Here is a 24,535-nt window from a genome sequence, read left to right on the forward strand (position 1 = left end):
AACTTCATTCAATAGTAACAGTTTTCAATCTGCTAATATTACGGCATGGCTAACGTTTGCTACTATCTGTTTTATGAGGAAAAAAAACGAAAACATTTTAACTAGATTAATTTTATTGGGGATCAAATTAAACTTCCCCCAAAGCTACTGACGTTCTAAAGGCACAAGAGAGTAACACATACGCACAGGGACTTGATATTTTTTAATTTTTTTTTTAATATACCAAGCAGGAGAACAAATCCTGCTTATTTTGTTGATACGGCAAAATATTTTAAGATTCAAATTTATGATGTTACAAGAAAACGCTTCACTTAATGAAAACCGTATTACAAAAAAATGTACAATCACATAAACAATTCACTCATTATTTGTAAAGACAACTGAAAAAGTAACAAATTTCACTCTAAATGTGACCTATAAACCAAAGTTCATCAGTGATCTCAAGTAATCCTTAGTTCCAGCTTAGTAATGATGAATATGATACATGAGGTTTGGGTGACAATAACTACATGGTCAAACACATTTTACAATTTAATCCTTTTATGTCCAGTGAAGTCTTCAAGTTTATCAGAAATTATGGATTTTATTGAGGGGACCAATTGAGGCTTTATAAAGCCTCATTTCAAAAGCCACTGTAAACAAAATTGATGGATAATGGCTGTCCATAATCATTAAAATATTATCTTTCATGTATATAATATTCACATAAATACAGATTGGTAAAAAATAGATTTCTTTCATACTTTGTTCCAACAAATGTCTTTTTAGTGCTGTCTCCTCAGCATCTTGCTTTGGTTTCATAGAATATGTCTATTATATGGAATTAATTTTTTCCCTTTTGAAAAAAAAAAATTATGATAGGTTATGGTTAAGGCAATTCAAGACCTTGTTGGAAATATTTCATAAGAAAGAGTCATCAGAAGGTGGGGCATATGAGAAGCCCAAGAAGGCATCATCTGCCTCCATCACACTGGCATTGACAATGGAATGTTCTTGGGACCAGCAGACAGAGTTGGGGACCATTTCCTCAGTAAACTCTGGATCGAAGTTCGAGATGTCGGAATACGAGCTCTGGAAAACAAAAACATATATAAAAACATGCTAACTACGTCTTTTGTAAAAGAAAAATAATTTTTGGAGGCAGTCGTTCCAATGGCGTTCTCAGAGCACATTGGAGTCAAACTAGATAAAAGAACAGATCACAGAAATAACAGACTAGTCATTGTCATCTTATCCCGTTTTGATCAAACTCAAAACAGTACATGTAAGCCAGATCTGCCAAAGGCAACCAGGTACTGAGATGGTCAATATAAAACAACCTATGTAAGAGTTATAATGACAACATTAAGAATAAGAACAACTTTATTTATCCCGAAGGAAATTGTTAAGCAACCTATTTGACAAAATGCAAATGTGACAGCTTTTTAAGTCCTGTTGTTGAGAGAGAAGTGAGGTTTACCACATATGGTATGAATGGTGGAGGAATTCTTTTCTGTTCCAGTTCATCCCAGTTGATGGCGGAAAAGAAGTTGTGCGTTTTGATCTCTTTCTGAAAACGAAAACCAACAAATAAACACAAAAATATCAAATCAAAATTAACCCTCCGCACAATTTATATTTATGTTGCTTCTTATTTGTTTAATTGAAGTTCAGTGTATACAGGGAACTTCAAAATGACATGGAGAATACAGATTTGCCCACCAGAGGGAGCACATGACAGGCCTTGTTAAACTGAATCTGGCCAGTTTTCACTTCACTCACAAAGTCATCTCTGGACCCCAGTCTCTGTGTGCCATCTTTCTCCAGAAGACCCTGGAGGAGAGACCAGGCTGTGCTGGACGCACCAGGGCGTGTTGGTAGTGCTTTATGGAGGATGTTGTCATACATTTCATGCGTGTCTCTGCTGTAAAATGGAGGCTTAGAGATGAAAAACATGAGGAAACTTTATAGCACATGAACCTGATAATTTAAATTTCAGTTATTCAAGGGAAAAACATTTAAGTAACTATTTACCAGGCCAAATAGCATTTCATAAAGCACTGAACCCAGACACCACCAATCCACTGTGTTATCATACGGCTGCTTCCTGAGGACCTCTGGCGCCAAGTACTAGTAAGAGGATACAAGCCACATTAAAATTAAAAGATAAAATAAAACAACTTTTTGGAACAGAGAAAATCAAATTTCTGCCCAATTGCTGCCATACCTCAGGTGTACCACAAAATGTGGTGGTGGTATCTGTGAGGGAAATGCCTTCTTTGCAGAGTCCAAAGTCCGTCAATACGATATGTCCCTTAAAGAGAGGACACCGGGATGTTATTGAACAACATGTGTCACACAGGCAGTTCATTATCCCCGCAGACTGAGGATTGTATTATTGCCCAGGAATGTTGGCTGCAGCAGTGCTCATTGAGTCTCATTCATGGTCCCTGACTTTTTGTGCAAAGCATTAACTGGGAAATCATAAAGGTCCTCATCCAATCACATGCATTCAGTTCAGCTGAACGTGGAAATTACTCTTTTGTTCTATGGCGGTGACAAACGATGTGAGGAAAAGAATGGCATGTGAGCGGAAATGGTAAATGAAATCTGTGTCTTGTGTTCATGATTATAAGTGCGTGCATGAACAAGAACAAAAAAGTATTCATCCTTTTCAACACATTTATCATGCCGTCTATACCCATGGATTAACATCAAACATTGTTTCAGAAACCGCAATACTCACTTCATGGTCAAGGAGTATATTTTCCGGCTTCAAGTCCCTGTAAGAAATAAATATTTACATAGCTGCTTAATTGTTTAGTTAATTCAATAGTATACCATAACACCTCTAAGCCCAGCGTATATTACAACATTATGCAAATTGAGTCAAGATATAGTAGAGAAATTCCAAGGGACTCCTGAGAAATAAAACACCCGAAATCTAGGACATGCTCATGTTGAAAAGCTTAAAAATTAACCAAGAATTTAGACACCTACCCTTTGTGAAACCAACTTCTGAATAATTAAAACTAACTACTTGCGACCACTTGCACATATTGTGTATGAAGAAATTGTCATTTTGACACATGCACATGTTGCCTGACCATATCGGAAGAAATCGAGTGTACAATATTCTAAGAGCAATACTGAATGTTGGGGAGAACAACCTGTTTTATAAAGAAACATGATACCTGCTCAAACAGGCACAGTCAATCTTTTTCTTAATGGCTTCCATGGTATTACATAATCCTTGCACCTACCAGAAGCAGCTGTTTTGAAAATAGAAATAAAGAACAGCATTGACCAGATGCTCTGATAAAGTTCTTATATGCTTTTGGTAAACCCCTATAAAAAAATAAAATTAAATTAAAAAAAAAATCAGGAGAAGTGATGGAAGTATTTTACCTGTAAACAATGTTGAGGGAGTGCAGATATCCCAGTGCACTTGCCATTTCGGCGATGTAGAATTTTGCTCTGGGTTCTGGAAAAGTCCGTTCTTTTTGAAGATGGAAGAAAAGCTGAAACGAAATTTCAGATTACCAGAGGACATCAATTTTACTTGGAAAGATTATTGAGGGATGAAAAACAAGCATGTTTATGTAGAAAAGGGAATAGGCACAAGCAGATATTTAAGGACCTGAAGCACTGCGTTTATCCTCTGTAAATGAAATTGGTATTGAGTCAGTAGGCTGAAATAACAGATAGCTAAGATGCATGAGTTAAAATGCATCCTCTGAAACAATCAGCACAATTTCCCTCTGATTTAGCGTATTTCCTTGTATGCATACTTTAAAAAAAACAATCAAGTGGTAACAATTTGGACCATAAAAAAGAAAGAAGACATAGAAAAAGAAGTCTGAGCTGGGAACACAGAGGACAACATTTTGGCGGTGAATGCAATTTCAGCACTCTCGGGACATAACAGTAAATTGGATTTGTTTGAGGGTCTCATTGAGATACAAATATTAATGCCATAATCCAAGGTAGCATGAAAGCATTCCCATCCTAATAAATGAATAAAAAAGGAAGGTTGTCTCATATGACTTTGTTTACATTTTAAAAATACAATGAGTCATAATGTGTAAAGGTGAATTTACTTTATACAGTTTTGTTAGTCACTGTCACATGGTGGCTTCAAAAAGGCTTATCAGACTTGAGAGACCCATGGAGGAAGTGAGTCACACAGCAGTTCTTTGTCACGATGTATGATCTCTCAAAGATTTTCACACAGTTTGCTTAATAACAATAGGCGCACTTTTCCTTTTATTTTCAGCCGTTCTCAACCTCTCTGGAGAACTAACACATGGGCAGACAATTGGATAGAAAGACATGGATAAACTCACTTCTCCACCATTGATAAAATCCAGGACAAAATATAACTTGTCTGTTGTCTGAAAGGAATAATGAAGCCCAACCAGGAAAGGATGTTTGACATTCTTCAGGAGGACGTTGCGCTCTGCCATGATGTGTTTTTGCTAATTCGAAAAAGAGTTGTTTTACTAGGGATACAATCAAAGATTTTGCAGTATGAAGGGAAAAAAGGTCATTTGATCTTAGTTACCTCTTTTCTATTGAGAATGACCTTTTTCTGTAGGACCTTTACTGCATAATACTTAGCATCATGTTTCCTTTTGGCAAGGAAAACCTGCAACACAAAAAAAGAAGATGCAATGGGGAAATGTGAAAGAGGTTTTCCTCAGCAGGTTTTAGTAATAGTGAGTTTCACTTCCTACATGAAAAAAAATCCAACGTGGAACCAAAACTCAATGCCACCAAACAAAAGAAGATAGACATTCCAAGATGCTGACATATGTAACGAAATTATATTTTGATTCCACAATTAAAATGTTCTCAAAAATCAATTATTACATTTCAAACTGTAACCTATAGTTTTGTCTATGGACTTTACATACCTTTCCAAAACTTCCTTTTCCGATGACTTTTAAAAAATCAAAGTCTGTAGGCTTAGCACTGCAATAAACACAGACAAATACATTCCCCAAATTAGAGTGTGTACAAAGTTTTAAGCCTGTTCTATGCAAGAGGAGTGAACATACTGTGGATTTCCAGAGGGGCCCAGATTAATGTTTCTCGACATGGAACCGTTCTGTTAAACAGAAAAAAATATCTAGATTAGAAGCTTGAATGGAAATTTAGGGCTCTTTGGCAAATAGTCTTCCTATGCCTGTATTCCAACGGCATATAGATTTATTCATAATACATTATATTTTTTGTGTATGAATCCAACCATCCATTTACCATCTATTGAAACTGGAGTTGGTTGATCAGTAACTCACTTTTTCATCTTCATCCTCAGAGGCATCTGAAAAGTGTTGCATTTTGTCCATGAGAAGAAAGGCTCTTACATCTGGACTGCAATAAAAAAAAGAGGATCATGTGGTCGCAGGAGAAATGTGAATTGGCTTCAGAAGGACAAAACAATCTTTTTAATGTTGTTAATGATCAGAGGATGAAGAATCATTAGATGTTAAATTACAGTTTTAGGAACTGAATCCTTGTGTCTCAATACAGACAGAAATATCACATTGTGTTATGACAGAGAAACAACATACTGATTGCAAAGCTGAGGATGTGAGACGATTCTCTTGATGAACTCATGCAGGCCTGCTCTTCTCTGCTTGATGAATTCTATCACACAGATTTACAACATATAAGCACATTTCTATCACATGAGCAAATGTAATGAGGCCAGAGGGACCACCTACCAGGCTCAAAGTTGTCCCCAAATATCCTCTTGGCAGGGATTTTCAAGTTTGTCGACGGAAACTGTTTTCTCAACTGCATTAAATGATAACACAGCAAAATAAAAACAGCAATAAGAGGCAGGGAAATTCTATGGTCAATTAAATGTTATCATTGTGTAACAAGGGATTTAAAAACTCACGAGTTAAGATTTAGTAACATACTGATTGAACCACTTTTTTGATAATTAAAATGAAAACACTCACTGTGTTGTAAAGTTTATCAAATTCGGCATATCGCCTGAAGACAAACCACTCCTGCTGTCCGACATTGACAATCACCTTGTAAACCTGAAAACAGGCAGGCAGAGCCCATTAAAACCAACAGAGTTGGCACATGTTGATCCACTCTATTAACAAATATGAGGAATTAACTCTACAAAAAAATGCTAAATTTAAATTTTTTTGACATACTGTGTAACGCTTTTTCTTATCCCTCTGTTCATTGTGGCAGGGTATGCTGACATTGGGAAGACTGCACTGCTCCTCCATCTTAGACGTTGTCGGCATTCAATGGAGCAAGTTTGTGAATAAGTGCCTCCTGAGGATAAACTTCAAGTACACAAGAGGCCCATCCTCGTCCTGTAGTCAAGAAGAAAGATAAAGATCACTCGTCTGTCTGGCAAGTGTGGCAGCTGTCAGTGTTCCATGAATTTTCTAGTGGTGCCTTCATTTACCTGCTCACATTTAAACAAATCCTTATGCCTAAATTGAGCTATGCAAACATTTAGAACTTATTCACTGGATTTTAGATCTTGTGTTCACTCTTGTCTGGCATGAGAGCACAAGCAAGAACAGGAGGGTCAGTGAGCTGCAGCGTGACAGCAGGGAAGGCTCCCTCCCCCCGTCGTGCCAGTTAACTCCCTCTTTCCTCAAACTTGAATATTACAACTTACCCCTCAGGTTATTGTTTTTAGGAAACAATATTTAAACGGAGTAAATAATATAGCACAACATTCCAGGGTGTACAGCGTAGCAGACAACACCACTAGCTCTGTATGTGGTTTTTGCTTAAATGTATTTAGTTCACAAATGAAAGTCTCTGATGAGTCAAAGCACACTCTGTTTCACACACAAGCTTGTGAGTGTGTGAGTTTTGTGCATGTTCCAGTCTTCCAGTCAATGGAAAGGTATTTTTAAGGTAACTTTAAGGGGTCTTTGATGCTAGAATCAAAGAAAAAGTTTAAAATAAGGCCCCAGGAGTTTCAGTTCTCAACATTCTAAATGATTCTAATTTGGAGCTTAGAATTAAGATCATGATAATGGATTTCTGGACAAAAGTTTATATATAGGATATAAACTAAAAATGGGTAATAGGACTATGTAATGCACAAACAGGCATATCTCTTTTACTTCCCCATGAGTTATGTCATGTCTATTTCCTTACTAACAAAGCCCTTTGTTTGGTGATCATAGTATGTCCATTGTTTGAGGTTTGTGAGGTCAGCTTCGTTTGTTTGCTATTTTTTTTTTTTTTGTCTTTCTATGTACAGTTGTTGTTACCTCCACCCTGGTGTGCTCATTATATACAAGAAAAGCCGGCTGTGGTCAACTTTCTCTGCTTTTCCTTTTTTTGTATTGATCCCGAGTTGAATACATCCTCGATCCTGACAGGAAATCTCATTCGGCTCACGTCCAGGGTGAGAGAACAGCTAAAGAGCAGGCACTCTTTAAAATGCATGAGTGGAATCAGAGGGACCTTCATGCCCTCTTCATTGCTTACCTCTCCTGATGTTTTGTACCTCATAACATCTTTCTTTCGCTATCACTACCTATCATTATTACCAACTAAATAAAGACCAGAGGCATGAATCATTCTTTCTATCTCAACCTTTACTTTTCAATGATTTGGACCAAATCAATTAATTTATTCAAGCACCAAAAATGTCCCAAATCACAATTTCCCTTTTTTCCCTACAAGAGAGTGTGGCATCTGAAGATATTTGATCCAGATCCAATACAATTGAAAGATCTGTCTTGTCAATGACACATTGTGCTGCAATCTTCTAGTCCATTTTCCCTTGCAAATAGTCTGGTGGGTCTTGTGTAAATGCGGTGGGTGACATAAAAATGGCAGACTGCTTCCTTAAGCTGCCTAACATCTGTGGCTGTTTCCACTTTTAACTGACTCCGCATGTCACTGGGTAGGACCTGCTTTTTAACATTCCAGAGAGATTTCTGCTCAGGTTGGGGGGAAAAAAAAAACATAACTCCATACATTTTCAGCTGATGCAGCTACTCCTCGGCATGGAATGCCACTGTTCACCACACCCGCCAATGGACACTGTCAACTTTATAGTAAACACTGAAAACAAACGTTGGAGGTGCATTATACCGATGAAGAGGATTAGTGTTAGCCACAGCGTGAGCGTGGCAGGCCTGCTTTCATGACACAACATGAATTAACTTGTGCTGACAGGCACAGATATGCTTGAGTAGTACACGGAATCAAAAATAGAATTCTTCCTGACTAGCTCTAACTCACATCCTTGTCTGTAGACATCCTAGGAGGATGTTGAGCATATTGCCTATTCTGTGTCTGTAGCTATTTATCATGCATGACTAATGTTTTAAGTGAAAAACTAAAGAAAGCTTAATGAGGCATACATTCACTGATATATACGGAGATAGCCTTACAAAAGCATTACAAAAAAAAAAAAATGAAATAGTCAACCGCAACAATTAATACAATCAGATATGTTTTTACAGAAACACAAATCAGTACTGACAATCTCTTGGCACTAATTCAAATTTACATTTCAGAAAGACACCTGTTGCATGTACACAAATCTTTTGGGGGGCTAAAATTACTGACAAAAACATCATTGCAGCACAAATTCTGATGCTTGAGAACAATTTCATGAATGTAAAATTAAAATGTACTGTAAAATAATTTTTATAGTTTAGGATACAGATCAAGTTCAGCAACTTGTTTATCATCTCAACTCAACTAGACAATTTCGATGAATGTAAGAGGAAATCTTACTGTCCATATTTATTTCTGCAAAACAGCACATACTCTGTCAAACCATCTAAGATAAGGTCCCCTTTCCTTTTGAGCAGGAATAATCACTCAGTTAGTGATCTTTTAGCTTGCTGTCTGTGTTTAATAACTGATGTTTGACAAAACCTTTGAAACAGCCTTTTTGGAATATTGAGACAGAAATATGTCTGACATAACTTGTGGGGTATTTGTGTAAAAGCCTGAGATGGTTGATAGGGACAAACAATTGCAGGTGAATTGCAATGGGCCAGACGGTGATCCAAGACACGCTTGTTAGGCATTTCTATTAGTACAAGATGTGTGAATATAATGAGAAAGTACAGCTGCATAAGTGTGAGGGGTTTTGAACTCGATCACCCTTTCTAGGTGCAAGCCCACGACAGCAGTATCTGGACCCCCTCCTCACCTGACCTCACTCTCCAGAGCGCTCACAGGCATCAACAGTCAGCAAACATGTTTGACAAACAGATCTAAACAAGGACGTGCACTAAGAAAACTGGCTTGCTCACTAGTGGATGAAATTGCAAGAATGACATACTTTTAAGAGATGTAGCAGGCCAAACCTGGTGAGGAAATTCAGACCACTTCTTCTTAAACAGTGAGCCAATCAACTTGAAATAATGTTAGGTGGATTAAAAAACATTATTTTACACATGGCCTTAAATTGTCACAAATATAAACAGTAGCCAGGTACTAGCTAGATGACAGTTGGCCTATTGTGCAGGAAAGGCGACTAATACCATCACAGCAGGGTAAATCTTACATCATGCCTCTTGTAAAATGACTGTATACCCCCTTGTAATATACTACACAGCTGAATTAACATCATCTGAGGTGAGGATTCTGTTTGACAAATTCTGCAAATATGCGGAGGTGGATTGGCGCTTTAACAAAAAAGGAAAGCCCAAGCAGCTTTGTGAACTGGAATGAGGCTCTAGAAAAGCTGGCATATCGCTGTAGCGTGGAGCGTGAGGGATATAGAGAAAGACATAGCTTCTATAAAGAGTGAAAATTGAAGTAGTTGAGGGGGAAACTGGACGGACCGTCACGCAACACGACACACACACACACACACACACACACACACACACACACACACACACACACACACACACACACAATAGTAGGCAAAACGCCTACGCTAGTATGGAAATGAAAATGATTAACCAGTACAACAACGGCTTAATACCAGCGGTCTGCCCGCTTATTCCCTAGCCCTTTGCGCTATAGCAGATGTGATTAGAAAATAGATATATACAAAAAACTTTATGTTACGTAATGCCACACGCTGCTACAATTAAAAGAGCAAAGAAAAAAAAAAAAAAAAAAAAACATCGTCCATTTCCCAAAGTACATTCTGTAACTATACCTTAGCCAAAAGTTAGCAACACAGTTCCTGCTGGGAAAGATGAACATCACGTACCTTAAAGTACTTTGATGCGTCGGTTGTATATTTTCATAGTTCCACCGCGGGGTTAGTTCACTCTCCGCCGCTGACAGTTTCAGTAAAGCCGGTGTGCTCGCCGCTTTTTAACCCCCGAAAATGACAGTGTATTTTCCCGATACCTGTGATTGTCGGTCAAGTGGCAGGAACAGGAAACATCAGTCTTCCCGTTGCTGTAGAAAGTTCAGTCGAAATTTGTCACGGGATCTCGCGGTTCAAAACGTATTCTCTTAACGATATGGTAAGTTGCACTTCCGGTATAGCCTTTCAGAATAAACGCGCGTGTGCCGAAAACGTTTTTGGTTGAGATGTTGGGAACACATGAAAAATTATTCACAAAAAGAATTAGGAAACAATCAGAAAAAACGGTCATATCCCCAAATAGCTACCAATTGGCAAGAGATCGTGTCAAAAATGTAGACTACCTACTTTGGGTGGTCTATATTTCTTTTACAGCTTCTCCTGCCCCTCTCTTCAAGTTTATCTCCACAAAACATGAACAGTATTCGGAATGTACTTTATGATTTTATTATGATTTTATGATTATGTGTTTGCATACTTCTATTGTTAATGATGTAGGGGTGTATTTTTTTTTAATACGGAAGGGATTTTGAGATTTTGAACAAGATGGGAACATTCCATAGTTATTAGTTGATACTTTTGATAGAGGGGATGTTTCTGAGATTGTTTGAACAGTTTAACTTAAATGATAAAGATATGTTGACTTTACAAACTTAATTTGTTTTTGTTGAAATCTCCTTGTCCTGGAAAATTGACTTGAATTTCTTCACTTGAAAATCTTTCACTCATTAGAATTTGCTTTGACCTGAGTGACTGAGAACCTCCACAGACAACACAGACACAGAATTAGTAACAAACCTATTGCAAATATTTAAGTATTCCTAGTATCAAATTAGCATGTATTGTTGTTTTGCTTGTTTTTGGCTTTTTTTTTGCCTTTTTTTGCCTTTTTTTTCTTTATTATATTGATGAATCTAGCTATTTTCTAAACCAAGTTCTGTTCATATGATGGTTCGACTGTATATGGATTTAATTTTATGATCACCTAGTACCGGATATGCAACGATCATCTTGTAACTTCACAAGGATAAAGCCAATTTGAGAATGCAAACGTTAGAAGTCAAGGAGTGTCACCTAGAGGTAGAATGCTGATATCATCTTTAAAATCATCGAAACATAAGCAGTTCCTATTGTAACAAAATGCACAAGGATTTTGGCAACATGTAAATATGATGACAATAATGATTTTTTTTTCGGAACTAACGATGGAATTAACGAAGAAACATTTCGTCAAAATATGACGCGGTACAAGGAGTAAATGGTTACCTGCGATTATTAACTGAAAAAAGTTTCGAAATCAACAGACTTACCGCAGCTTTGTTTCCAGGGAAAAATGACTAAAGAAAGTGTGTGAAGTGGCAAGGAGCTACACATTGCGCAATCTAAATAATAACACATTTTTACAAGAACAGTGTGTATTTTCGTGAAATCGTATGACAGAGAAGCTTGTCCACAAGGTGTCAGTATTACACAGGTTAAAATTTTGGTCTCGCAAGTGGTCTACAATTTGAACTATGCAGAAGTACCATTATATACTGTATTTTCATCAACTGATAGTTTAATAACATAATTAATGTACAATCATAAAGCGCCATTAAATATAATTAAAAAAACAAGCAAAGAAAGACGCCAACCAACAAAACACAACTGGTATGTTTGTGTAGGTTCTCAGTCATTCGGGTTATGGTGAATTCCTGTCGAAATCTTCAACTGGACTTGAATTTCTTCTGTTGAAGACGTTTCCGAGAGGCTTCTTCATTTTTTAACATTTCTCAGAACTTATTTCAAGTCCAGTTGCAACGGCAAGAAGATTTCGACGAGACAACTGTTATGTTCATCCACACAGCAGTGCCAGCACCCCCCCCCCCCCCCCGAAAAAAATAAAAATAAAATAAAATAAAAAAAAATATATATGTCAAAATCGTGAAAAAGAACATCAAGTTTCGCCAGATACTTTATCGAGCCTGCCAGGCAATAAATGAATGATGTGGCCGGGGGCTCTGTGAAACCCCCTGACCGTCCCCCACACCCCATTTCCAGCCATTTCAACGTGGATGAAAAGAGCTATTCTGCTCTACACACTGACAGTGCACTTGTTTCACTTCACGCGACCTCCGCGGACGCTCCACCAATCAAGCCGAAGCCCCGGACTTTGCGCCAATAGCACGTGAAGCTTCTCCGGAGAGTTCTTAACCTATCAAATTTGAGCATGCGCCCCCCCTCGCGTCACAGCCCAGTATTCGACCAATCAGAGTAGAGGCCGCCTGAGCGGAGGGCTGGGCGCGAGAATCGGCGGGATGGACAAAATCATAATGCCAAATGGAGCAGACAAGTGACATGGAGAAACACAAACTCTGAATAATGAACAATATTGTAGTTTTTTGAGCGCTTTTTTAAAAGAAAAAGTTCTTCCGGTGTTCTTTACTATGCAAGACAAGAGCGAGACGCCAGTAACGCCTTAACCCGGAAGGACCGAAACGGTTTTTAGTAACTTTTAGCACTCAGCGGAGAAAAAAGTAACGTTAGTGCTCATAGTACAGTGAGGTAGCTAGCCCGCTAGCCGAACGATGCGAAGCTGGACGATGCGAAGCCGTGTCTGCGTGGAAGAAGACCGAGCGACGACCGACAGCGACGTCTATGGATAAACGCCGATTGACGCGGGATTTAGGAGAGTCGCAAAATACTGGTTACTTGTTGAAAAGGTCCCGTCCTCCCATCGGCTGCCATGGACAACGTGAAGCCGCGCAGGTGAGTGCCAGCGATCCACAAGACACCGTACCTTCATCCCAGCATGTCACCTCCTTAATTTAATAAACTACCACAACTACATTTTTAAGTTTTTAGACACACACTGAGAGTTGAACTAATGGTATTCCAAGTTGTTTTGTACTGTTGAAGTCTATTGAGTCTAATCGTCGGTGGAAACCATTTATGATAATGAGTGATTACCTAATAGATTAACCTGGAAACTATAATAACAAAAATAAAATAAAAAAATGTGTTGAGACTCTGTAACACCCTTTCCAAGTCTTGTCGGTGTATGGAGGAGTTAGTCACAGAAAGTGCTGGGGATTGAAGTCGTGATCCAAGTCGCGCTGGTATCACAACGGTGACAGCTTCACGTTATGTGGTGATGCTTCGTTCAAGGGTGTTGTTATTCATCTTAACAGTTTGAAAGCTCACCTCAATATGAGCAGCAAAGAAAAAGCTTCAAAATATATTCATACATGTTTCGCTAACTTTGAAATGTGTTGTAACACAACGTAGCCATCCTCCTGATACTTTGTTGCCGTACAAGGGGGTCGAGTTGTGAGGTCTCGATTGTCAAACAATAGTTATGCAAGAGCAGCAGCCACTGAAAAGCATTACTCCAGACTAGAAACTGCTGATTCATTGAGAAGTTTTGGGTCATGTTCTGCACAAAAAGGTAAAAGACTATTACATATGTGATGAGATGTCATGCTGCTTATTTTAATGTTGCAAACTGACAGGAATTGCTGAAACAGTGACTTCAAGTTGGTTTTTTTTCTCTGAATGTAGTTTACTTTTTCTCCTTTTATTTTTTTATCTTCCCCATCCTTTTGCTTACTCGTATTAACCACTGGAGGAAGAAGTCACCATCTGCATTCTCACTTGTCCTTGCTTAACATGTTAACACACAGTAGGTCATTGAGATAGGATGCCTTGCTCAAGGGAAGCTTGACTGTGAACACTTACTCCGGAACCAGGGATGTGCCATGATCCAGTGACAAAGTCTTGAACCAACAGATTTTTTTCTGGTTAAATTCATAGTAAAAGTCAATACTGGAAGTTAGAGTAAATATAAAAATAAGGATTACCTTCTGCTTCACTGATTTTGATCATATAAACCATATAAAACATGGTACTTTTTTTGCAGGAAAACAACTATAATGAATGATTGCTGGATTTGTTTCCCTGCAATAACAGTATCCACTTAATACTATGACTTTACAACTGTTTGCATGTGTGTCGAACAAAATGTGGTGAGGCTTTACAAGTCTGCCTTTTTTTTTTTAAGTTTTTGAACTGTCGGATCGTTAGGGCTTTTGCTATTCCCTCGACCACACCCCATCTCATGGCCTCCTGCATTTCAGTGACACACACACAAACTCAAACACCTCCGGAGGTGAAAGAGCCTGTTGATCGCCTGGGATCGCCCATTTCCTACAGCCCCCTTATGCCCCTCCTTCCTGTTCAGTGGCAACAAGTCCACACTCACTTCCACACTCCTCTTGGTTCCAGTGAGGGAATAAGATCTGGTAAATTCTTCAAATCCATGCTCAGTGAAGAACACCTTTCATCCAAAAGCTGATTCGATATCCCTGGAAATCTTGAATTTCCATCTGTATGTGCAGGATTGTGATGGGCCTGCCTGTGGAAACTGATCTTGAAATGGCAAGCTTAATTTCTCCTCCATGTATTAATCTTACTTCGACAAAGAAAGTGTTGCCTGGCAGCGAGTATTATGGGAACACAGAGGTACAGTGCAGCCTTCCAACATCTTGTGTCACAAGAGAGGAATTTTGTGTTGGTGTATGCTGGCATGTAGAGCTGCGCAATTAATTGAACTTCTGTCAGGACTGCAAAATGGCCAAGTCTGTTGGGCAGGAGCTGCAACCGTTTTAATGATACAAAATGTGTCACGACATATCATTTCAGATAAAGTTCTGTGTTGCTTTCACTTTGTATCCTACCCTTAAATTATATTTTTAATACATGAGGGTGTGTGTTAGTTTGGCAAAAAAAAAAACATCAAAAAGACCCCATCCGCATCAAGAAAATATCCCATCATCATCCTCTTCTGCATTAAACCATAGTAACGTAACTATTTCTGTGTATGGTCATTGACCTAACAACGATGTTTTGGCTCAATTGGTATGTTTTGCTCTGTTTTTATGTACCCCCTTTTTTTCTCGGTACATTTCCAGCAATGATGAGGATGAAGAGCTACACTCCACAGACCCAGACTCCGCCGAGAAGAGCAAAGACAAAAAGACACTGTGCAAAGTAAAATGGTCCCGCGATGAGGTATGCTTATCAGAGGTGCAAGTGATGACAGTTAAGGAGGTTCTGAAAGTCATTTCGGAGGGAAAAATGAGGGCATTTCTAATTCTGATAATACTTTTTTGTGTTATTAAAATGATGTTGGGTAGTGATGATAATCCTTGCTATTCAGTGACAGTCAAGAGCAGAGCTGCATGTTTCTCAGGAATTGTAATCTCGTCATGCTTTCTCTGTATTTGTTTTAAGGATGAAAAGCTGAAAAAGCTTGTGGAGCAGCATGGCACCGACTCCTGGAAAGTAGTAGCTAACTATTTTCCTGTAAGTAGTTTTTGGGAGGTGGCTGGAGGCAAAATATTACTTTGTTCAATGGAATATTACTACACTTATTTGTGAACTATAACCATGTATTTCCATTCCCAGTGTTAATGGCTATCTGAGGAAAGTAAAACTGTTAGGTAGTGCTGAGGTGTAATGGGGTGTGGCTCCTTCACAGGGGAGGACAGATGGTCAATGTCAACACCGGTGGCAGAAGGTGCTTAACCCTGAGCTAGTGAAAGGACCCTGGACAAAAGAGGAGGATCAAAAGGTAAGAGGAGCTGGGAGTTTTCTGTTCTGTACAGACCGACGGGTGGCAAAATAGGTAAGTGATAGGGGAGGCGTAAAGAAGCTGTGAGGAGTCTCGAGAAATGACAAAAAATATTGCAACGTTTTCTGTGTCCAGTCGAAGACAACATATGCTTCACTTCCTTCATCATACAAGTTATTGCCACCGCTACACTTATCCAGACCGCTGTAATGTTAGGCCCAAGACTTAGATAGTGCAGTCCTTAAATGGATCAGGACTTTTCAGAACCATCAAGAATGGCGTCTCATTTCTCTGAAATTTTGGCATCTTATCAGAGGCCCAGACTAAGCTGCTGCTTTGGCTCCCACTGATAACGTCTCAACATTTTTCAGCCTCGACAGAAACAGCCAAACAGTCTCCACTGCGCCACTCAGTAAATAGAAAAAAGCCTTAATAAAAACTGTCATATACAGAACGGTAAAAGGTTTCTATATCTGTTCGTGAGAAGATAGTGAATGAAAGGGTCAAAGTGAAACTGATGTCTACATCTTTCTGATGGTGTTCACGCAGGTTATTGACCTCGTGCATAAGTATGGGCCAAAGCGCTGGTCTGTGATTGCCAAGCACCTCCAGGGCAGGATTGGGAAACAGTGCCGTGAACGCTGGCACAACCACCTCAATCCAGAAGTGAAAAAATCTTCATGGACCCAGGAGGAAGATCGAATCATCTACGAGGCCCACAAACGACTGGGCAACCGCTGGGCAGAGATCTCCAAGCTGCTCCCTGGAAGGTATCCAACTTCAAAAAGCTACCTTTGACCAAGGCAGTAATGTCCTCTCGGCAGTCGCTGCATATTTTCACATGAAACCCGGTGGAAGGAGAGCTAAGAAACTAATGGGACTTTAAATTATTTTACAAACTGTTGATTGGAAATTTGAACTGGACGGAATTTGTTTTGCTTTAATCCAGTGCTTCTCAATTATTTTCTTGGAAGCCATCCCACTCTACGCTGAAACCTACTGGTCTTTCCTCATCTCTCACCGTAATCACAGTGAAGCCAAGTACTACGCACGCTTCATCATATTTCCTCGTCTTAGCTTTCGGGTGGCTTCTGTTTGTCTCAGTATCTCCGTCTCACACAGCCTTTCTTATCATCCCTGTTAGATATTTTTCTATGGTGTCTCTTGAGGGTTTGTTCACTGCACTTCATATCTCCTGCTCGGTACAAAAAACCTACACCATAGAGATAATACTCTGCACACACTCTGACAATGAGACCGCCACTGCCACCTACTGTAGATTTGCAATTATACATTATTCTAGTACAGCAAAAATAACCTTGCTCCCTGGGGTCACACGTGCCCCCCGGCATTTCACCACACCCCCCTAGGGAGGCGTGCCCCACTATTTGAGAAGCAATACTTTAATCTCTGCAACAGGACTGACAACTCCATCAAGAACCATTGGAACTCCACCATGAGGAGGAAAGTAGAGCATGAGGGCTACCTTCAAGATGGCGGCAAGACGTTCATGTCCCACCCCGCGGCCAAAAGACGGCAGCAGCCACAGTGTCCACCAACACCCACTGAGCCCCAGCACTGTGATCACAGTCCACAGCCCATCATAGGATCCAACCAGGTCCACACTTTTTCTGGCCCCTGACACTGTATAATAAAAAGTGTTTTCACTTCTTTGATGGTTGCTTATTGGTAGTTCTCTGTGATTTTAGATGGGAGGATATGATTTTGATCATCACAGCAGAGCCATGATGGATAGCCTCCCCGATAGTTCAGGCTTCACACTTGTGAGTTACTTACGAGCTCTTTCGCTCGCTCGTGCACACTTTTCGTATTCTTTGTTTTCTGGACTTTCTGTGATTTTCCTCGTGATTTCTAACTCCGGACTTCAAATCAGCACTTGAATGTCCTGTGATTTTCACCTAATATTCCGTAACATACAAGGGGGTGAACGCTAAAAGCCCCTATAGTAATTTATGTGTGAATCTGTTGTTTTTGTCATTTTCCTCTGTTTTTCTTACCTTATTCCTTTCCTGCTTTCCTCTCGATCTTTTTCTCCCTGGCGTTTGTTTATTTCAGCCATCCTGCCTGGATGATCCTGACAGAGAGCAAAGAATTAAGGAACTTGAGCTTCTGCTTATGTCAGCAGAGAAAGAAGTCCAACGACAAGTGCAGTGCAGAGTTCCATGTGTAAGAACACACTGTGAATGTGTGTTAGCCATATTAGCCAGCATAGCTTGTGTGTGTTTTTAACTTGCATACACTCACAAAGGGTTCATTTCGAGAATGTAATATTGCTTACCTTTGGGGGACTAATTTAAATGTAAGTCAGATGTCAGACTCTAGCCAACCTGAATTCAGGTGAGGTTTTTAGGCATAAATTTTGTTGATTTAAGAAACTTTTTTTTCTTCCATCTAAAATCCCCAAAATCACATTGTAACTTACTCAATTTTAAAGCAGGTGCAATGGACTTTTTGCAGTGTATCCATGTGAGAACATGAGCGGCACACGTGTATGCGTACCCGTAGCCTGATTTGCTGTAGTGTTTCTATAGTAACTAGCAACCCATCTCGCTACTCATTCAGACTGGCCTGAAGCTGTGCTTGGTAGCTGCCCTACATACCCCCACCCATTCCACTCCAATTACTATTGTTCAAGACACAAATTCCCATCCCCTCCAGCCTCCACATCCTCATAAGCACACTCGATTTGCTTAAGATCCAGCACCGCTGCTACGTCTCTGTTGCTCATATTCTCTCTTATTTGCATGTCTCATTCACCTTTTTGAAGTCATACCTAATGGTCTGTGGGGGCCTATGACCGAGTGATCGGGATAAATCTTTTTTTGGTTTTCTCTTGCTACTTGCTATGTCCAATACGCTCAAGTGGGAGCTGTGTTACCTCCCACTTGCACAGGATTTCCTCTCGTGAACGAAGATGTAACACCTTGTGTTCTCCTTCCCCACCCTCAGAGCGTTGATCAGTTCTCAGCTTGGTCGGAGAGTTTGTCAGATGATACACTGACTACAAGCAGCAGCAGCCTGGAGGAGCAGGTGGTGAGACAGCGGTGGAGGGACTCCGAGAACCACCAGGCTCATCCGACACAGCTTCCCATCTCTCCCAGCAAGTTCCTGTCTGTAGAGGCGAGCACCGTGCTCTCCACTCTGCAGACCATACCGGAGTTTGCGGAGACTATGGAGCTAATAGACTCAGTGAGTGACGAGAGAAAATAACACATGAAAATAATTTGTTACATTTGTCACGAGTATATTAAAGATCTACTGTAGATTTGCTGTGACCTGCAGGACCCGGTGTCATGGAGCAATGTGGCCAGTTTTGACTTGTCAGAGACAGCAACACCGCCTAGACACAACCAGGCAGGCTTCACCACCCTCCTGCAGGAGAGCGCCATTGAAAATTCAATGAGCTTTGCAGTCGATGCTCAGACTGTCATCTCCGGCTGTGACAAGGACTGCGCTCCCCTTGCTCTGGGCCCGATTGCCTCCTTGACTAACGGACACGCATCCAAAGTGACACCGGCATCCACTGGAAGGAGGAAGAAAAAGGAGAAAGAACCAGCCCCTTTGTGCGACAGGACTTGCCCCTCCTTTTTGGAAAACGTCCCCAATTCACCCAAGAAGACACCTACAAAGGCACTGCCATTCACGCCATCAAGGGTAGTAGACTGAGCATTTCAATTCTCTGTTCTTCACAAATCCATTTGACAGCTGTCTTGGCGACGTGGCTGACGTAACTTGTTTGTGTCTGTCTTCAGTTCTGCAATATATCCGGGGTGGAGCACCTGAACTTGGATAACCCAGCCCTCACCTCCACCCCTGTGTGCGGTCAAAAATGTCTTCTGAATACGCCGCTCCAGAAAGAAACCACACCCAAGCACCAGAAAGAGAATGATGGGTAAACAATATGACGTTTTCTGTCCTCTAAAGGAATACACAGTCAGATCTCTGAACAGTTTGATGTCACTTACATGAGTGTATGAAAACGTTTTTTCACCTGTTCAGTTCTAGAACCCCCAAGTTTTGCAAAACTGTGATGATTCCAACCCCGAGGACGCCGACCCCCTTCAAAAATGCTTTGGCTGCTCAGGAGAAAATGCATGGGCCACTGCGGATGGAGGTATGTGTCAAGTTTTGAGACTTTGCATTGACTTTGTTTTCTTTTTTCCATGTAAAATAAACTATTCTCACATAAATACTGCACCCTCTTGATAGTAATCACTCATCTTTTTTGTTTTTCAGCCTCAACCTTTGGCCTTACTAGAAGAGGACATTCGAGAAGTTCTAAGGCAGGAGACTGGATCAGACATCTTTAACAGAGCAGACTTCCAGCCAGAGTTCAGAGCATGGAAGCAAAATGTATGTAGAGTTACATTTGGAAAAACTGGGCTACTAACACTGTGTTTGGTAATCTAGACAAATAATCCCACAGAAGTACAGTTTTTTTTGTTGTTGTTGTTATGATATTATAGTTTTGAAAGCGTCACTGCAAAACAATAAAAAAAAAAGCACGGGTAAACAGTCTGGCCAGCAACAATGTCACCAAAAAGAATCTTGTTTTAACAAACAATTACCAAAGAGGAAATTCATGGGAACAATGTCCCCACCCAGCTTCCCCAATCTGTATCATCTGACCACACACACCCAGTCCAGGCAACAAGGGAGAGCAATTTAAAATCCTTCATTCCATCAGCTATTACCGTCCCCCATCTCCCACACACTCGTACACACCTTTATTTCCAAACGGTACAAACAGTTATTTACAAACGGTACTCCACATAATTTCCTAATGCATGATATAATATTGGGTTTATAATGCCAGCGCAAATGATAAACTCACATTTTATGTCAAAGTAATTGATGGTGAAATAGTCTAAGTGAATGTACTGTATCCCTCAAGAGATCTAAGTTGTTTGTCTGCTGAGTTTTCTCTTTCATTTTTTTCTTTTCCCAGATGGATGGTCCAGCAAGAAAAGTACGGAAGTCTCTTGTGCTCGACCCCTGGGGGAAGGATTGTGTCGGCATCCATCTCTCCCAAGAGCAGCTCAGCAATGCAAAGGTGAGTCGCTTAGAAGTATTCAGGTTTTGAGTTCATTTCAAAAAGGATCCTGTGTGGATCCTGTTATTTCTTTAGAAAATATAGGTATACAGCCACATCAAACAAGTTAACCTATTAGATGAACTTGATGTTGTAGGCTCCAAATGTAATGACAAGCCTGGGCTCCACAATCCCAGAAGAAGAAGAGCACAGCCGTCCTGTGAGTTCGGGGAGACAAGAGCCCTCTTTAGTCGCGGGACAACCCCATCGATTCACCAGCATCAAAGTCAGAAAGCTTCCATCATCCCGCAAAGCACAGAAACATGCCACCGTACAGGTATGTGGCATTCAGATTGTCCCCTCCATTTATTTTTCAACATATAACTTGTCACATGAAGGATAGAATAAAAACATGCGGTTGTGACGGATTGGTTGTTTTGCATGATTCAGTCCAGGGCACTTAAACACTGGTAAACAATGGTCACCTCTCTGCAGGTAAGTGAGTGGGAAGCTGTTGTTTACGGGAAGACGGAAGACCAGATGATCTTGACGGAACAGGCCCGTCAGTACCTGAACCCCTACCCATCTGGCCCTACTTCAAGGACCCTTGTGCTATGAAGCAAAAAACAAACACTATACTCACCTAACAGATAAACCTCCACTGAATCCTTTTAAGAGACAATCCAGTAAAGATTTCTTTTTCAATTTTTTTTCGAAAGCAGAAATGCACTGTAACGGACATGCACAAAAAAGGATAGCTACTCATGTTATTTTCAACACTTTCTTTTTTAGGTCACTGCCTAAGCAGCTTCTTATTCATAGATGCTCTCAGTTTGATCTGTTATAATTCCAACATTTGACACATATTCACATATTGTTTAAATGGCAAGACAAGAACAACTTTGATTCAGTGCTCCTCATGTTGTATTATGGTGTATCTCTTAGCGTTTTGCGAAACTGCCCCTTTTGGTGTCATGAGCTGAAACCACGCTGATTTCTCGTATTTCACTCGCATCCATATATATTTGAAAACAAAACTGAAATGAGCGAAAGGGTCTCTAAAAAAATCAAACTTTATATTTTGGTAAACAAAAATGAAGTTGCATTTTTTTTGGAGGGGACAGCAGTATTAAATTGCTAAAAGTAACTGATTGACTGAGAATTTTGAGGATGAAGACGGGACACTGTTGGTACTGCACTAGTTAGTGGATTTTGTCGCTGAAAAAGAGCAGTGTTTTTTAAGGGCAAACTGGATAAGCACTTGTGATGGCATCTTTTTTTAACAGTACGTCCCCTCTCCAAGGCCATAGTGTCCACCGAGACATGGGTTGAATGTATTTTTTTGCAATGTACATGTGTAAGAACCTCAAACATGGAAGGGTACCTTGATGTTTATTTCTGTTTGTTTTTTATTTATTATCCGACAGCTCTAAAGCTTAGATATTAATATAAATCGGACATTGTAAAAATAATTTAACTTTGCTGATAAACCAGCCTAAAAACTCTCACTTTGTCGAAAGCCGATCTCTGTTTGATAGAAAATGAATGGAAAACCGATGGTTCTGATGTCAGTTGTCTCTCATCGTCAGCGGTCTTCAAGCATTCGGTTGAGAAGGAGTTTCTTTTCGTTTGATGGCTGTAGGTTTTTATTTATTTAATGTCTACTAATTTATTTATTTCTTTAAAAAAGCATTTTAAGAGAAATTATTGAGGAACTTTATTGTCTTTTTTTTTTTTCGTTTCAAAAATCAGGATTGGCCTGCCGTTCAGTTCACAAGTTAGAAAACACTCGCTGCCACTGATTTAACAACAGAATTTCTTCTTCCTCATTGGGCAAGAACTCACCAATAATCATTCAGTAGTAATATATGTGTAATATCTAGGTAGGAATTGTTTTTTCCTTCATTCAGGTGTGTTCTCTAATTAGGTAGCAGAATGCCATCTCTGACCTCTAATCATAGACAAATTGCACTTTTGACTCATTGATTTCTAAATGATTGTTCTTTATAATGTAGCTCTTGACCTTATCGTTGTTTTGTGAGTGTTGTTTGTATGCGCTCATGTTAGTTGGCTGTCTTCCCATCCAGCTAACTTTCTTACTTTGTTTTTTTTTGTTCAATTGAACGCTGATATGAAGTTCACGCTGCTTGATTTTAACCTCTGATTCTTATCTCATCTGCTGCCGTGTACCTGCATACACTACATTTGCCTTTTTTGTTTTTTAAACAGTGATTCAAAACACATACATGGATAAATATGTACAATCAGACTGTTGTAATATAACGGCATCAAAATGCAATTTCTGTTTGGGCCAGAGTTGGTGGAAATTGTTCACCCGTTGTTTGACAACACAAGTTCATGTAAATCGACACAAATCTGGGTGTAATTCTAAGGAGATATGCGCTGCGCTTCCATGTCTTCAGGACGATTTATTTTTACATGCTTTTCAAAAAACAAAAAACAGCCTAAAACAAACCATTATCTCACTCTAGTGCCCTAACACTACAGCTATAACAGTCTTTGTATTAATGGTATTAGTGAATCAAGTGTTAGTTATAATCTGGATTATCCTGTATTAGGCATTTGAGTGAAAATAAGACAGAAACTTGTCAGGAAGATCAAGCGGAAAGATCAGGTGTCAACACTAAACAACAGATGCTAGATTAACATCGAAACAAGATGTTTGTATCGAAATGAAGAGGCTGAGGTGTGTCTAATCTGTATATATTCGCCTCACGTGTTCTGTTTGATGGTTTGTACATTCCATTTATGTGTCCATGTTAACATTTGGCTACGTAACATCATAGGTTTTGAGGGAATAAATACATACATAATAGTAGCAGCTGGCATACTAGTAATGCATGAGCAATACACATAATGCTGGACTTTGATTTACAAGGTGAATCACATGTAACAATTGTTTTTTGTAATTTGATATCCTGCCAACTGTCTTTGGAACTGTGTACATGATTTGGAAAAATAAATACATTTTTGAATGACATCCATGAATGGGCCGAGTCCATTTGCTTGCGTGTGTGTGTGAGGCTCTTGAGGGATGTGTTTTTTCAGCTTTAGAAGTCATTGGTATATGTTTCATGCCATTTTCAGTGAAAGATAGAATATGATCCCTGACATGGTCACGGCAGGCAAAGCAATATCGCGCATACATGCCAAAGAAATTATATTTTCCAAAGGGATCCTCTCACTGTGAATTACGTCGGGTGGATGTGATAATCAGAGAGGTCCCGGTTCGAGGTCCGATTGAGTGGTAGAAGCGGCATCACCTGTCATGTGCGTGTTTTCGGTGAGGTTGCTGTCATCTTGGCCTGGGGTTCAGGGACACGAGCCCCCTCCGTCAGAACAAGAGGCCTCTCCACAGGGTCAGCTGCTGTCCCTAATGGGGCCCACTCACCCATGACTTAATGCCCCTGGGCTCCTTTGTCCTCTGGGCTGTTGGTTTTTACAGACCCATTCACTCAATTGCCCACCAAATGGAGGGAGGCAAAAAACGTGACGACGTTGCCTTATGCTGAAGGAGCAGCGGCGCACATGCATACACACCAAATGCACATAAACACGGGTGCTGCGCGCACGCCAT

The 24,535-nt window shown here is 40.0% G+C and overlaps 2 protein-coding genes across 4 annotated transcripts; one reads left to right on the forward strand and one right to left on the reverse strand.

Moving 5' to 3' along the window:
* Nucleotides 1-189: 189 nt before the first annotated feature.
* sgk3 (serum/glucocorticoid regulated kinase family member 3) lies at nucleotides 190-10,344 on the reverse strand. Its single transcript, XM_086151277.1, has 17 exons — nucleotides 10,172-10,344; nucleotides 6,159-6,326; nucleotides 5,952-6,035; nucleotides 5,709-5,781; nucleotides 5,556-5,631; nucleotides 5,280-5,355; nucleotides 5,040-5,089; nucleotides 4,896-4,953; nucleotides 4,544-4,627; nucleotides 4,326-4,457; nucleotides 3,388-3,500; nucleotides 2,726-2,762; nucleotides 2,207-2,293; nucleotides 2,014-2,109; nucleotides 1,762-1,917; nucleotides 1,460-1,549; nucleotides 190-1,071 (listed from the first exon to the last, which is right to left on the reverse strand). The coding sequence occupies exons 2-17, from the start codon at nucleotides 6,252-6,254 to the stop codon at nucleotides 901-903; spliced, it is 1,479 nt and encodes a 492-aa protein (XP_086007403.1). The 5' UTR covers nucleotides 6,255-6,326; nucleotides 10,172-10,344; the 3' UTR covers nucleotides 190-900.
* A 2,281-nt stretch (nucleotides 10,345-12,625) lies between these two features.
* Nucleotides 12,626-23,925, forward strand: mybl1 (MYB proto-oncogene like 1). 3 transcript variants are annotated; one of them, XM_086150382.1, is made up of 16 exons: nucleotides 12,626-13,021; nucleotides 15,223-15,322; nucleotides 15,545-15,616; nucleotides 15,792-15,884; nucleotides 16,434-16,654; nucleotides 17,304-17,502; nucleotides 17,594-17,668; nucleotides 17,961-18,071; nucleotides 18,855-19,094; nucleotides 19,170-19,559; nucleotides 19,658-19,797; nucleotides 19,905-20,019; nucleotides 20,142-20,258; nucleotides 20,854-20,958; nucleotides 21,095-21,274; nucleotides 21,433-23,925. In XM_086150382.1, exons 1-16 carry the CDS (start codon nucleotides 12,999-13,001, stop codon nucleotides 21,553-21,555), a joined length of 2,304 nt encoding a protein of 767 aa, XP_086006508.1. In that variant the 5' UTR covers nucleotides 12,626-12,998; the 3' UTR covers nucleotides 21,556-23,925. The 3 variants fall into 3 exon arrangements, with proteins under 3 accessions (XP_086006508.1, XP_086006509.1, XP_086006510.1); XM_086150383.1 differs by having other exon boundaries at nucleotides 19,188-19,559; XM_086150384.1 differs by having other exon boundaries at nucleotides 21,388-21,513.
* Nucleotides 23,926-24,535: the final 610 nt, after the last annotated feature.

This window comes from Fistularia commersonii, chromosome 8 (genome assembly GCF_037954325.1).
Source record: "Fistularia commersonii isolate RoL2024-O1a breed Wild chromosome 8, RoL_Fcom_v1.0, whole genome shotgun sequence".
NCBI classification, from domain to species: Eukaryota; Metazoa; Chordata; class Actinopteri; order Syngnathiformes; family Fistulariidae; genus Fistularia; species Fistularia commersonii.